Raw genomic sequence first — 17,500 nt, 5'->3', positions numbered from 1 at the left:
TATAGACATGGTTCTATAGACATGGTTCTACAGACATGGTTCTTATCAGAACTCTCTATAGACATGGTTCTGATCACAACTCTCTATAGACATGGTTCTGATCAGAACTCTCTATAGACATGGTTCTGATCAGAACTCTCTATAGACATGGTTCTATAGACATGGTTCTGATCAGAACTCTCTATAGACATGGTTCTATAGACATGGTTCTGATCACAGCTCTCTATAGACATGGTTCTGATCAGAACTCTCTATAGACATGGTTCTGATCAGAACTCTCTATAGACATGGTTCTATAGACATGGTTCTGATCACAACTCTCTCTCTGTCAGCTGTCAACATGGAGACAGTGCAGCAGCATTCCCCGACGGTGGTGATCATCCAATCAGAGGCTGTGGGTCCGATGGGCGACACCCCCTGTATGACACAGTGTTCTAACTGTCATCAGCGCGTCACGACGGTCGTCACCAACAGACCTGGCGTGGCTGCGTGGGCCATGTGTGGCCTGCTGACACTCATGGGGTAACACAGACACACACCTGGCATAGCTGCATGGGCCATGTGTGGCCTGGTTAATGCTCACTACAACATTGATATTGGCCCTCTGATGCCTCCTACTGAGCAATAACCGTAATAGCAAATGTGTGTGTGTGTGTGTGTGTGTGTGTGTGTGTGTGTGTGTGTGTGTGTGTGTGTGTGTGTGTGTGTGTGTGTGTGTGTGTGTGTGTGTGTGTGTGTGTGTGTGTGTGTGTGTGTGTGTGTGTGTGTGTGTGTGTGTGTGTGTGTACAGGTTCATCTGCGGATGCTGTCTGATCCCGTTCCTGGTCGCAGGGTTCCAGGACGCTCATCACTCCTGCCCGCTCTGCCACGCCCACCTCCACACACACACCAGGTGACATCATCACTACAAGACGTGACATCATCACTACATGACATGATTTGTATTTGTATTTATTATGGATCCCCATTAGTTCCTGCAGCAGCTACTCTTCCTGGGGTTTATTATGGATCCCCATTAGTTCCTGCAGCAGCTACTCTTCCTGGGGTTTATTATGGATCCCCATTAGTTCCTGCAGCAGCTACTCTTCCTGGGGTTTATTATGGATCCCCATTAGTTCCTGCCAAGGCAGCAGCTACTCTTCCTGTGGTTTATTATGGATCCCCATTAGTTCCTGCAGCAGCTACTCTTCCTGGGGTTTATCATGGAACCCCATTAGTTCCTGCCAAGACAGCAGCTACTCTTCCTGGGGTTTATTATGGATCCCCATTAGTTCCTGCCAAGGCAGCAGCTACTCTTCATGGGGTTTATTATGGATCCCCATTAGTTCCTGCCAAGGCAGCTGCTACTCTTCCTAGGGTTTATTATGGATCCCCATTAGTTCCTGCCAAGGCAGCAGCTACTCTTCCTGGGGTTGATTATGGATCCCCATTAGTTCCTGTCAAGGCAGCAGATACTCTTCCTGGGGTTTATTATGGATCCCCATTAGTTCCTGTCAAGGCAGCAGCTACTCTTCCTGGGGTTTATTATGGATCCCCATTAGTTCCTGTCAAGGCAGCAGCTACTCTTCCTGGAGTTTATTATGGAACCCCATTAGTTCCTACCAAGGCAGCAGCTACTCTTCCTGGGGTTTATTATGGAACCCCATTAGTTCCTGCAAAGGCAGCAGCTACTCTTCCTGGGGTTTATTATGGAACCCCATTAGTTCCTGCCAAGGCAGCAGCTACTCTTCCTGGAGTTTATTATGGAACCCCATTAGTTCCTGCCAAGGCAGCAGCTACTCTTCCTGGGGTTTATTATGGATCCCCATTAGTTCCTGCAGCAGCTACTCTTCCTGGGGTTTATCATGGAACCCCATTAGTTCCTGCCAAGACAGCAGCTACTCTTCCTGGGGTTTATTATGGATCCCCATTAGTTCCTGCCAAGGCAGCAGCTACTCTTCATGGGGTTTATTATGGATCCCCATTAGTTCCTGCCAAGGCAGCAGCTACTCTTCCTGGGGTTTATTATGGATCCCCATTAGTTCCTGTCAAGGCAGCAGATACTCTTCCTGGGGTTTATTATGGATCCCCATTAGTTCCTGTCAAGGCAGCAGCTACTCTTCCTGGGGTTTATTATGGATCCCCATTAGTTCCTGTCAAGGCAGCAGCTACTCTTCCTGGAGTTTATTATGGAACCCCATTAGTTCCTACCAAGGCAGCAGCTACTCTTCCTGGGGTTTATTATGGAACCCCATTAGTTCCTGCAAAGGCAGCAGCTACTCTTCCTGGGGTTTATTATGGATCCCCATTAGTTCCTGCCAAGGCAGCTGCTACTCTTCCTAGGGTTTATTATGGATCCCCGTTAGTTCCTGCAGCAGCAACTCTTCCTGGGGTTTATTATGGATCCCCATTAGTTTCTGCCAAGGCAGCAGCTACTCTTCCTGGAGTTTATTATGGAACCCCATTAGTTCCTGCCAAGGCAGCAGCTACTCTTCCTGGGGTTTATTATGGATCCCCATTAGTTCCTGCCAAGGCAGCTGCTACTCTTCCTAGGGTTTATTATGGATCCCCGTTAGTTCCTGCAGCAGCAACTCTTCCTGGGGTTTATTATGGATCCCCATTAGTTTCTGCCAAGGCAGCAGCTACTCTTCCTGGGGTTTATTATGGATCCCCATTAGTTCCTGCCAAGGCAGCAGCTACTCTTCCTAGGGTTTATTATGGATCCCCATTAGTTCCTGCCAAGTCAGCAGATACTCTTCCTGTGGTCCAGCAAAATTAAATCAGTCACAACATTATTAAAACGTGACAATATTATTCAGATTTCAGATTTCAATACACACTAGGTATGTGCCCTCGGGCCCCTTCTCCACTACCATGTGTATGTGTGTGTATAGTGCATGTGTCATCTTGTGTCTGTATGTATGTGTCTGTGCCTATGTTTGTGTTGTAGATACACTGTTTGTCACAGTCCATAAGGTGTATTTTGATCTGTTTTTGTATCTGATTCTATTGTTACCTGATGTGGAATAGAGTTCCATGTAGTCTTGGAACTGTGCCCCTCCCATAGTCTGTTCTGGACTTGGGGACTGTGAATAGACCTCTGGTGGCATGTCTTGTGGGGTATGCATGGGTGTCTGACCTGTGTGCTAGTAGTTTAGACAGACACCTTGTGGCACATTCAATATGTTAATACCTCTCACAAATACAAGTAGTGATGAAGTCAACCTCCACTTTGAACCAGCCCCCATAATATTAATGTTAGCTCTCTGTGTACGTCCACGGGCCAGCCGTGCTGCCCTCTCCTGAGCCAATTCAAAAGTCCCTCTTTGTGGCACCTGACCACACGACTGAACAGTAGTCCAGGTGTGACAAAGCTAGGGCCTGCCTTGTTGATAGTGCTGTTAACATCTTGAAACTAGGGGGCACTATTTTTATTTTTGGAAAAATAACGTTCCCAAAGTAAACCGCCTATTTCTCAAGACCAGATGCTAGAATATGCATATAATTGACAGCTTGGGATAGAAAACACACTTCCAAAACTGAAACTAACTGCAGCTCTTTGTTAAGTGTTTGTTAAGTGTTGCAATCATTTCAGTCGCTGTAGTAGCTGGCGTGTATAGTGTTGAGTGATCCGCATACATAGACACTCAGGCTTTACTTAAAGCCGGTGGCATGTAGTTAGTAAAGATTGAAAAAAGTAAGGTCCTAGACAGCTGCCCTGGGGAATGCCTGATTCTACCTGGATTATGTTGGGTTGGCTTCCATTAAAGAACACCCTCTGTGTTCTTTTAGACAGGAAACTCTTTATTCACAATACAGCAGGGGGTGTAAAGCCAAAACACTTACGTTATTCCATCAACAGACTATGATCGATAATGTCAAATGCTGCACTGAAGTCTAACGAAACATCTCCCACAATATTTTCATTATCAATTTCTCTCAGCCAATCATCAGTCATTTGTGTAAGTGGTGTGCTTGTTGAAAGTCCTTCCCTATAAGCGTACTGAGACTTAATTTGTTTACTGTGAAATAGCATTGCATCTGGTCAAACACCATTTTTTCCAGAAGTTTAATAAGGGTTGGTAACAGAATGATTGGTCGGCTATTTGAGCCAGTAAAGAGGGCTTTACTATTCTTAGGTAGCAGAATGACTTTAGCTTCCCTCCAGGCCTGAGGGAACATACTTTCTAGTAGGCTTGGATTGAAGATATGGCAAATAGGAGCGGCAATATCGTCTGTTATTATCCTCATTAATTTTCCATTCAAGTTGTCAGACCCCAGTGGCTTTTCATTGATGATAGATAACAATAATTTTTTCACCTCTACCTGTTTTTCATAATTTGGTCAGATATACTTGGATGTGTAGCGTCAGAGTTTGTTGCTGGTATTCCATGCCTAAGTTTGCTAATCTTGCCATTGAAAGGAATCATTATTGTAGTTGTCAATATCAGTAGGGTTTGTGATGAATGAGCATCTGATTCAATGAGCTGAGGTTACCTTGTTTTCCCTCAATTTAATTGAAGCTCCAATTAAATGTTCAATTTACCATCATTCTTTATATCATTTATCTTTGTTTTATAGTGTAGTTTATTATTTTTATTCAGTTTAGTCACATGATTTCTCAATTTGCAGTACATTTGCCAATCAGTTGTGCAGCCAGACTTACTTACCGTTCCTTTTGCCTCTTCCCTCTCAACCATTTTTCAATTCCTCATCAATCCACAGGGATTTAACAGTTTTTACAGTCACTTTCTTAATGGGTGCTGTGTCTGTTTGCTCCTCATTACACACCACGGACCAACAAATATTCTTTACATCCACAATATAGGAATCACTACAAATAGTATTGTATGACCTCTTATACACTATATCAGGCCCAGCCTTTGGAACTTTGGTTTTCCTAGACGTGGCCACCATATTGTGGTCACTACATCCGATGGATTTGTATACTGCTTTCAAGCACATTTCTGCAGCATTAGTTTTAAGATGTGATCAATACATGTTGATGACTTAATTCCTGTGCTGTTTGTAACTACCCTGGTAGGTTGACTGATAACCTGAACCAGGTTGCAGGACTAGTTAGTTACTGGTTACAGTTTGAAGGTTTTTCTTGACTGGGCAGCTTGATGAAAGCCAGTCAATATTTAAATCACCCAGAAAATATTCCTCTCTTTTGATATCACATACATTATCAAGCATTTCACACACGTTATCCAGATACTGACTGTTATCACTTGATTGTCTATAGCAGCTTCCCACCAGAATGGGCTTGAGTTGAGGCAGATGAACCTGTAGCCATATTACTAATACAATATTTAACATTATCCAGATACTGACTGTTAGCACTTGGTGGTCTATAGCAGCTTCCCACCAGAATGGGCTTTAGGTGAGGCAGATGAACCTGTAGCCATATTACTAATACAATATTTAACATTATCCAGATACTGACTGTTAGCACTTGGTGGTCTATAGCAGCTTCCCACCAGAATGGGCTTTAGGTGAGGCAGATGAACCTGTAGCCATATTACTTCAACGGTATTTAACATGAGATCCTCTCTAATCTTTACAGTAAAGTGGTTCTAAATATAAACAGAAACACCTCCACCTTTGGCATTTCTGTCTTTTCGGTAGATGTTATAACCATGTATTGCTACCACTGTATCACCAAAGGTGTTATCTAAGTGAGTTTCAGAGATGGTCAGAATATGAATGTCATCTGTTCCTAGCAAGTTATTGACTTCATGAACCTTGTTTCTTAAGCAACATATGTTAACATTGTCTATTTTGAGCACTTTTCTGGGATGCTTGCTTGTTTTCATTGTTTTCTCATCGCTACAGGATGTGACATCATAACTACATGCCATGACATCCTCACTACAGGACGTGACATCATCACTACATGGCGTGATATCATCACTACAGGATGTGACATCATCACTACAGGACATGACATCCTCACTACAGGACGTGACATCATCACCACAAGAAGAGAAGGACTGGTGACATCAGAAGCCCTAGTCAGAGTGTCCTCTCAGGGCTTTAAACCACTGGACTGGTGTAGACTGGGTTAGGGGATAGAGAGGTTACAGAGGTTAGGGTTCAGAGGTTAGGGTTCAGAGGTTAGGGGTGAGAGGAGGGAATGAGAACATGGCTGTTGGGTTGAAGCCCGATTACAACATTAATTTACACTGTATTAAATGTCACTGTATTCAATATATTAACTATATCATGTATCATATTGCACACGGTATTAACTACATTATTTATTTATTAAATAGTGTATGGATTATATTGTATGTTATATTTCATAATGGTATTAAATATATTATATTTGATATATTGTTTATTGTAAACTGGGTGGTTCGAGCCCTGAATGGTGATTGGCTGACAGCCGTGGTATATCAGACCGGGATACCACGGGTATGACAAAACATGTTTTTTTAGTGCTCTAATTACGTTGGTAACCAGTTTGTAATAGCAATAAGGCACCTGGGGGTTTGTGGTATATGGTCAATATATCACGGCTAAGGGTTGTATCGAGGCACTCTGCGTTGCGTAGTGTTATATGCCTTTAGCCGTGGTATATTGGGCATATACCACACCCCCACCTATACCACACCCCTTCATATACCACACCCCCACGTATACCACACCCCCACGTATACCACACCCCCACCTATACCACACCCCCTCCTATACCACACCCCCTGCTATACCACACCCCCTCCTATACTGCACCGCCTCGTATACCACACTTCTTCGTGCACCACACCCCCTCGTGTACCCCCTCGTATACCACACCCCCTCATGTACCCCATCGTATACCCAATCGTATACCACACCCCCTCGTATACCCCCTCGTATACCCCCTCATATACCACACACCCTCATGAACACCCTCGTATACCCCTCGTATTCCCCCTCGTATACCACACCCCCTCATGTACCCCCTTGTATACCCCCTCCTATACCACACCCCTCCTATACCACACCCCCTCATGTACCCCCTCGTGTACCCCCTCCTATACCACACCCCCTACTATACCACACCCCCTCATTTACCCCCTCCTATACCACACCCCCTCGTATACCCCCTCCAATACCACCCTCCCTCCTATACCACACCCCCGCCTATACCACACCCCCTCGTGTACACCCTCGTGTACCCCCTCCTATACCACACCCCCCTGTGTACCCCCTCATATACCACACCCCTCATGTACCCCCTCATATACCCCCACCTATACCACCCCCCCTCCTATACCACACCCCTCGTGCCTTATTGCTAAAATAGATGATCAGGAAAGTTATTTAAAAACAACAATTAACTTGGTTATTTTACTCTATTATATTATATCATATTATATATTATTATAACTATTATATTATATATATTATTATAACTCTATTATATTATATATTATTATAACTCTATTATATTATATTATATATTATTATAACTCTACTATATTATATATTATTATAACTCTATTATATTATATATTATTATAACTATATTATATTATATATTATTATAACTCTATTATATTATATATTATTATAACTCTATTATATTATATATTATTATAACTCTATTATATTATATATTATTATAACTCTATTCTATTATATATTATTATAACTCTATTATATTATATATTATTATAACTCTATTATATTATATTATATATTATTATAACTCTATTATATTATATATTATTATAACTCTATTATATTATATATTATTATAACTCTATTATATTATATTATATATTATTATAACTCTATTATATTATATATTATTATAACTCTATTATATTATATATTATTATAACTCTATTATATTATATATTATTATAACTCTATTATATTATATATTATTATAACTATTATATTATATTATATATTATTATAACTCTATTATATTATATATTATTATAACTCTATTATATTATATATTATTATAACTCTATTATATTATATTATATATTATTATAACTATATTATATTATATTATATATTATTATAACTCTATTATATTATATATTATTATAACTCTATTATATTATATATTATTATAACTCTATTATATTATATATTATTATAACTCTATTATATTATATATTATTATAACTCTATTATATTATATATTATTATAACTCTATTATATTATATATTATTATAACTCTATTATATTATATATTATTATAACTCTATTATATTATATATTATTATAACTCTATTATATTATATATTATTATAACTCTATTATATTATATATTATTATAACTCTATTATATTATATATTATTATAACTCTATTATATTATATTATATATTATTATAACTCTATTATATTATATATTATTATAACTCTATTATATTATATATTATTATAACTCTATTATATTATATTATATATTATTATAACTATATTATATTATATTATATATTATTATAACTCTATTATATTATATATTATTATAACTCTATTATATTATATTATATATTATTATAACTCTATTATATTATATATTATTATAACTCTATTATATTATATTATATATTATTATAACTCTACTATATTATATATTATTATAACTCTATTCTATTATATTATATATTATTATAACTCTATTCTATTATATTATATATTATTATAACTCTATTATATTATATATTATTATAACTCTATTATATTATATTATATATTATTATAACTCTATTATATTATATATTATTATAACTCTATTATATTATATATTATTATAACTCTATTATATTATATATTATTATAACTCTATTATATTATATATTATCATAACTCTATTATATTATATATTATTATAACTCTATTATATTATATATTATTATAACTCTATTATATTATATATTATCATAACTCTATTATATTATATATTATTATAACTATTATATTATATTATATATTATTATAACTCTATTATATTATATTATATATTATTATAACTCTATTATATTATATATTATTATAACTCTATTACATTATATATTATTATAACTCTATTATATTATATTATATATTATTATAACTCTATTATATTATATATTATTATAACTCTATTATATTATATATTATTATAACTCTATTATATTATATATTATTATAACTCTATTATATTATATATTATTATAACTCTATTATATTATATATTATTATAACTCTATTATATTATATTATATATTATTATAACTCTATTATATTATATTATATATTATTATAACTCTATTATATTATATATTATTATAACTCTATTATATTATATATTATTATAACTCTATTATATTATATATTATTATAACTCTATTATATTATATATTATTATAACTCTATTATATTATATATTATTATAACTATATTATATTATATATTATTATAACTCTATTATATTATATTATATATTATTATAACTCTATTATATTATATTATATATTATTATAACTCTATTATATTATATATTATTATAACTCTATTATATTATATTATATATTATTATAACTCTATTATATTATATATTATTATAACTCTATTATATTATATATTATTATAACTCTATTATATTATATATTATTATAACTCTATTATATTATATATTATTATAACTCTATTATATTATATATTATCATAACTCTATTATATTATATATTATTATAACTCTATTATATTATATATTATTATAACTCTATTATATTATATATTATCATAACTCTATTATATTATATATTATTATAACTATTATATTATATTATATATTATTATAACTCTATTATATTATATTATATATTATTATAACTCTATTATATTATATATTATTATAACTCTATTACATTATATATTATTATAACTCTATTATATTATATTATATATTATTATAACTCTATTATATTATATATTATTATAACTCTATTATATTATATATTATTATAACTCTATTATATTATATATTATTATAACTCTATTATATTATATATTATTATAACTCTATTATATTATATATTATTATAACTCTATTATATTATATTATATATTATTATAACTCTATTATATTATATATTATTATAACTCTATTATATTATATATTATTATAACTCTATTATATTATATATTATTATAACTCTATTATATTATATATTATTATAACTATATTATATTATATATTATTATAACTCTATTATATTATATTATATATTATTATAACTCTATTATATTATATTATATATTATTATAACTCTATTATATTATATATTATTATAACTCTATTATATTATATTATATATTATTATAACTCTATTATATTATATTATATATTATTATAACTCTATTATATTATATTATATATTATTATAACTCTATTATATTATATTATATATTATTATAACTCTATTATATTATATATTATCATAACTCTATTATATTATATATTATCATAACTCTATTATATTATATATTATTATAACTCTATTATATTATATATTATTATAACTCTATTATATTATATATTATTATAACTCTATTATATTATATTATATATTATTATAACTCTATTATATTATATATTATTATAACTCTATTATATTATATTATATATTATTATAACTCTATTATATTATATTATATATTATTATAACTCTATTATATTATATTATATATTATTATAACTCTATTATATTATATTATATATTATTATAACTCTATTCTATTATATTATATATATTATAACTCTATTATATTATATATTATTATAACTCTATTATATTATATTATATATTATTATAACTCTATTATATTATATTATATATTATTATAACTCTATTATATTATATTATATATTATTATAACTCTATTATATTATATTATATATTATTATAACTCTATTATATTATATATTATCATAACTCTATTATATTATATATTATCATAACTCTATTATATTATATATTATTATAACTCTATTATATTATATATTATTATAACTCTATTATATTATATATTATTATAACTCTATTATATTATATTATATATTATTATAACTCTATTATATTATATATTATTATAACTCTATTATATTATATTATATATTATTATAACTCTATTATATTATATTATATATTATTATAACTCTATTATATTATATTATATATTATTATAACTCTATTATATTATATTATATATTATTATAACTCTATTATATTATATATTATCATAACTCTATTATATTATATATTATTATAACTCTATTATATTATATATTATTATAACTCTATTATATTATATATTATTATAACTCTATTATATTATATTATATATTATTATAACTCTATTATATTATATTATATATTATTATAACTCTATTATATTATATATTATCATAACTCTATTATATTATATATTATTATAACTCTATTATATTATATTATATATTATTATAACTCTATTATATTATATTATATATTATTATAACTCTATTATATTATATATTATCATAACTCTATTATATTATATATTATTATAACTCTATTATATTATATATTATTATAACTCTATTATATTATATATTATTATAACTCTATTATATTATATATTATTATAACTCTATTATATTATATTATATATTATTATAACTCTATTATATTATATTATATATTATTATAACTCTATTATATTATATTATATATTATTATAACTCTATTCTATTATATTATATATATTATAACTCTATTATATTATATATTATTATAACTCTATTATATTATATATTATTATAACTCTATTATATTATATTATATATTATTATAACTCTATTATATTATATTATATATTATTATAACTCTATTATATTATATATTATTATAACTCTATTATATTATATATTATTATAACTCTATTATATTATATATTATTATAACTCTATTATATTATATATTATTATAACTCTATTATATTATATATTATTATAACTCTATTATATTATATATTATTATAACTCTATTATATTATATATTATTATAACTCTATTATATTATATTATATATTATTATAACTCTATTATATTATATATTATTATAACTCTATTATATTATATATTATTATAACTCTATTATATTATATATATTATTATAACTCTACTATATTATATATTATTATAACTCTATTATATTATATTATATATTATTATAACTCTATTATATTATATATTATTATAACTCTATTATATTATATTATATATTATTATAACTCTATTATATTATATATTATTATAACTCTATTATATTATATTATATATTATTATAACTCTATTATATTATATTATATATTATTATAACTCTATTATATTATATTATATATTATTATAACTCTATTATATTATATATTATCATAACTCTATTATATTATATTATATATTATTATAACTCTATTATATTATATTATATATTATTATAACTCTATTATATTATATATTATCATAACTCTATTATATTATATTATATATTATTATAACTCTATTATATTATATTATATATTATTATAACTCTATTATATTATATTATATATTATTATAACTCTATTATATTATATTATATATTATTATAACTCTATTATATTATATTATATATTATTATAACTCTATTATATTATATTATATATTATTATAACTCTATTATATTATATTATATATTATTATAACTCTATTATATTATATTATATATTATTATAACTCTATTATATTATATATTATCATAACTCTATTATATTATATATTATTATAACTCTATTATATTATATATTATTATAACTCTATTATATTATATATTATTATAACTCTATTATATTATATATTATTATAACTCTATTATATTATATTATATATTATTATAACTCTATTATATTATATTATATATTATTATAACTCTATTATATTATATTATATATTATTATAACTCTATTATATTATATATTATTATAACTCTATTATATTATATATTATTATAACTCTATTATATTATATATTATTATAACTCTATTATATTATATTATATATTATTATAACTCTATTATATTATATTATATATTATTATAACTCTATTATATTATATTATATATTATTATAACTCTATTATATTATATTATATATTATTATAACTCTATTATATTATATTATATATTATTATAACTCTATTATATTATATATTATTATAACTCTATTATATTATATATTATCATAACTCTATTATATTATATATTATTATAACTCTATTATATTATATTATATATTATTATAACTCTATTATATTATATTATATATTATTATAACTCTATTATATTATATATTATCATAACTCTATTATATTATATATTATCATAACTCTATTATATTATATATTATTATAACTCTATTATATTATATTATATATTATTATAACTCTATTATATTATATTATATATTATTATAACTCTATTATATTATATATTATCATAACTCTATTATATTATATATTATTATAACTCTATTATATTATATATTATTATAACTCTATTATATTATATATTATTATAACTCTATTATATTATATATTATTATAACTCTATTATATTATATTATATATTATTATAACTCTATTATATTATATTATATATTATTATAACTCTATTATATTATATATTATTATAACTCTATTATATTATATATATTATTATAACTCTATTATATTATATATTATTATAACTCTATTATATTATATTATATATTATTATAACTCTATTATATTATATATTATTATAACTCTATTATATTATATATTATTATAACTCTATTATATTATATTATATATTATTATAACTCTATTATATTATATTATATATTATTATAACTCTATTATATTATATATTATTATAACTCTATTATATTATATATATTATTATAACTCTATTATATTATATATTATTATAACTCTATTATATTATATTATATATTATTATAACTCTATTATATTATATATTATTATAACTCTATTATATTATATATTATTATAACTCTATTATATTATATTATATATTATCATAACTCTATTATATTATATATTATTATAACTCTATTATATTATATATTATTATAACTCTATTATATTATATATTATTATAACTCTATTATATTATATATTATTATAACTCTATTATATTATATTATATATTATTATAACTCTATTATATTATATTATATATTATTATAACTCTATTATATTATATATTATTATAACTCTATTATATTATATATTATTATAACTCTATTATATTATATTATATATTATTATAACTCTATTATATTATATTATATATTATTATAACTCTATTATATTATATTATATATTATTATAACTCTATTATATTATATTATATATTATTATAACTCTATTATATTATATTATATATTATTATAACTCTATTATATTATATTATATATTATTATAACTCTATTATATTATATTATATATTATTATAACTCTATTATATTATATTATATATTATTATAACTCTATTATATTATATATTATTATAACTCTATTATATTATATATTATTATAACTCTATTATATTATATATTATTATAACTCTATTATATTATATATTATTATAACTCTATTATATTATATTATATATTATTATAACTCTATTATATTATATATTATTATAACTCTATTATATTATATATTATTATAACTCTATTATATTATATATTATTATAACTCTATTATATTATATTATATATTATTATAACTCTATTATATTATATTATATATTATTATAACTCTATTATATTATATATTATTATAACTCTATTATATTATATATATTATTATAACTCTATTATATTATATATTATTATAACTCTATTATATTATATTATATATTATTATAACTCTATTATATTATATATTATTATAACTCTATTATATTATATTATATATTATTATAACTCTATTATATTATATATTATTATAACTCTATTATATTATATATTATTATAACTCTATTATATTATATATTATTATAACTCTATTATATTATATATTATTATAACTCTATTATATTATATATTATTATAACTCTATTATATTATATATTATTATAACTCTATTATATTATATCATATTATATATTATTATAACTCTATTATATTATATATTATTATAACTCTATTATATTATATATTATTATAACTCTATTATATTATATTATATATTATTATAACTCTATTATATTATATTATATATTATTATAACTCTATTATATTATATATTATTATAACTCTATTATATTATATATATTATTATAACTCTATTATATTATATATTATTATAACTCTATTATATTATATATTATTATAACTCTATTATATTATATATATTATTATAACTCTATTATATTATATATTATTATAACTCTATTATATTATATTATATATTATTATAACTCTATTATATTATATTATATATTATTATAACTCTATTATATTATATATTATTATAACTCTATTATATTATATATTATTATAACTCTATTATATTATATTATATATTATTATAACTCTATTATATTATATTATATATTATTATAACTCTATTATATTATATTATATATTATTATAACTCTATTATATTATATTATATATTATTATAACTCTATTATATTATATATTATTATAACTCTATTATATTATATATTATTATAACTCTATTATATTATATTATATATTATTATAACTCTATTATATTATATATATTATTATAACTCTATTATATTATATTATATATTATTATAACTCTATTATATTATATATTATTATAACTCTATTATATTATATATTATCATAACTCTATTATATTATATATATTATTATAACTCTATTATATTATATATTATTATAACTCTATTATATTATATATATTATTATAACTCTATTATATTATATATTATTATAACTCTATTATATTATATATATTATTATAACTCTATTATATTATATATTATTATAACTCTATTATATTATATATATTATTATAACTCTATTATATTATATATTATTATAACTCTATTATATTATATTATATATTATTATAACTCTATTATATTATATTATATATTATTATAACTCTATTATATTATATATTATTATAACTCTATTATATTATATATTATTATAACTCTATTATATTATATTATATATTATTATAACTCTATTATATTATATTATATATTATTATAACTCTATTATATTATATTATATATTATTATAACTCTATTATATTATATTATATATTATTATAACTCTATTATATTATATTATATATTATTATAACTCTATTATATTATATTATATATTATTATAACTCTATTATATTATATTATATATTATTATAACTCTATTATATTATATTATATATTATTATAACTCTATTATATTATATTATATATTATTATAACTCTATTATATTATATATTATTATAACTCTATTATATTATATTATATATTATCATAACTCTATTATATTATATATTATTATAACTCTATTATATTATATATTATTATAACTCTATTATATTATATTATATATTATTATAACTCTATTATATTATATTATATATTATTATAACTCTATTATATTATATTATATATTATTATAACTCTATTATATTATATTATATATTATTATAACTCTATTATATTATATATTATTATAACTCTATTATATTATATTATATATTATTATAACTCTATTATATTATATATTATTATAACTCTATTATATTATATATTATTATAACTCTATTATATTATATATTATTATAACTCTATTATATTATATATTATTATAACTCTATTATATTATATATTATTATAACTCTATTATATTATATATTATTATAACTCTATTATATTATATATTATTATAACTCTATTATATTATATATATTATTATAACTCTATTATATTATATATTATTATAACTCTATTATATTATATTATATATTATTATAACTCTATTATATTATATATTATTATAACTCTATTATATTATATATTATTATAACTCTATTATATTATATATTATTATAACTCTATTATATTATATATTATTATAACTCTATTATATTATATATTATTATAACTCTATTATATTATATATTATTATAACTCTATTATATTATATTATATATTATTATAACTCTATTATATTATATATTATTATAACTCTATTATATTATATATTATTATAACTCTATTATATTATATATATTATTATAACTCTATTATATTATATATTATTATAACTCTATTATATTATATTATATATTATTATAACTCTATTATATTATATATTATTATAACTCTATTATATTATATATTATTATAACTCTATTATATTATATTATATATTATTATAACTCTATTATATTATATTATATATTATTATAACTCTATTAT

The 17,500-nt window shown here is 22.9% G+C and overlaps 1 protein-coding gene across 1 annotated transcript in view; it reads left to right on the top strand.

Moving 5' to 3' along the window:
• LOC110516674 (lipopolysaccharide-induced tumor necrosis factor-alpha factor homolog) overlaps nucleotides 1-6,222 on the top strand; it is a 12,706-nt gene extending 6,484 nt beyond the window's left edge. Inside the window, exons 4-6 of the mRNA XM_036973575.1 lie at nucleotides 333-522; nucleotides 791-892; nucleotides 5,818-6,222. Coding sequence (XP_036829470.1) covers nucleotides 333-522; nucleotides 791-892; nucleotides 5,818-5,824 — 299 coding nt within the window. The 3' untranslated portion in view covers nucleotides 5,825-6,222. The remainder of the gene's footprint in view (nucleotides 1-332; nucleotides 523-790; nucleotides 893-5,817) is intronic.
• Nucleotides 6,223-17,500: the final 11,278 nt, after the last annotated feature.

Source organism: Oncorhynchus mykiss, unplaced genomic scaffold (genome assembly GCF_013265735.2).
Source record: "Oncorhynchus mykiss isolate Arlee unplaced genomic scaffold, USDA_OmykA_1.1 un_scaffold_270, whole genome shotgun sequence".
Lineage (NCBI taxonomy): Eukaryota > Metazoa > Chordata > Actinopteri > Salmoniformes > Salmonidae > Oncorhynchus > Oncorhynchus mykiss.
Note: the sequence above shows the minus strand (reverse complement) of the source record. Positions and strands in the feature narration are given on the sequence as shown.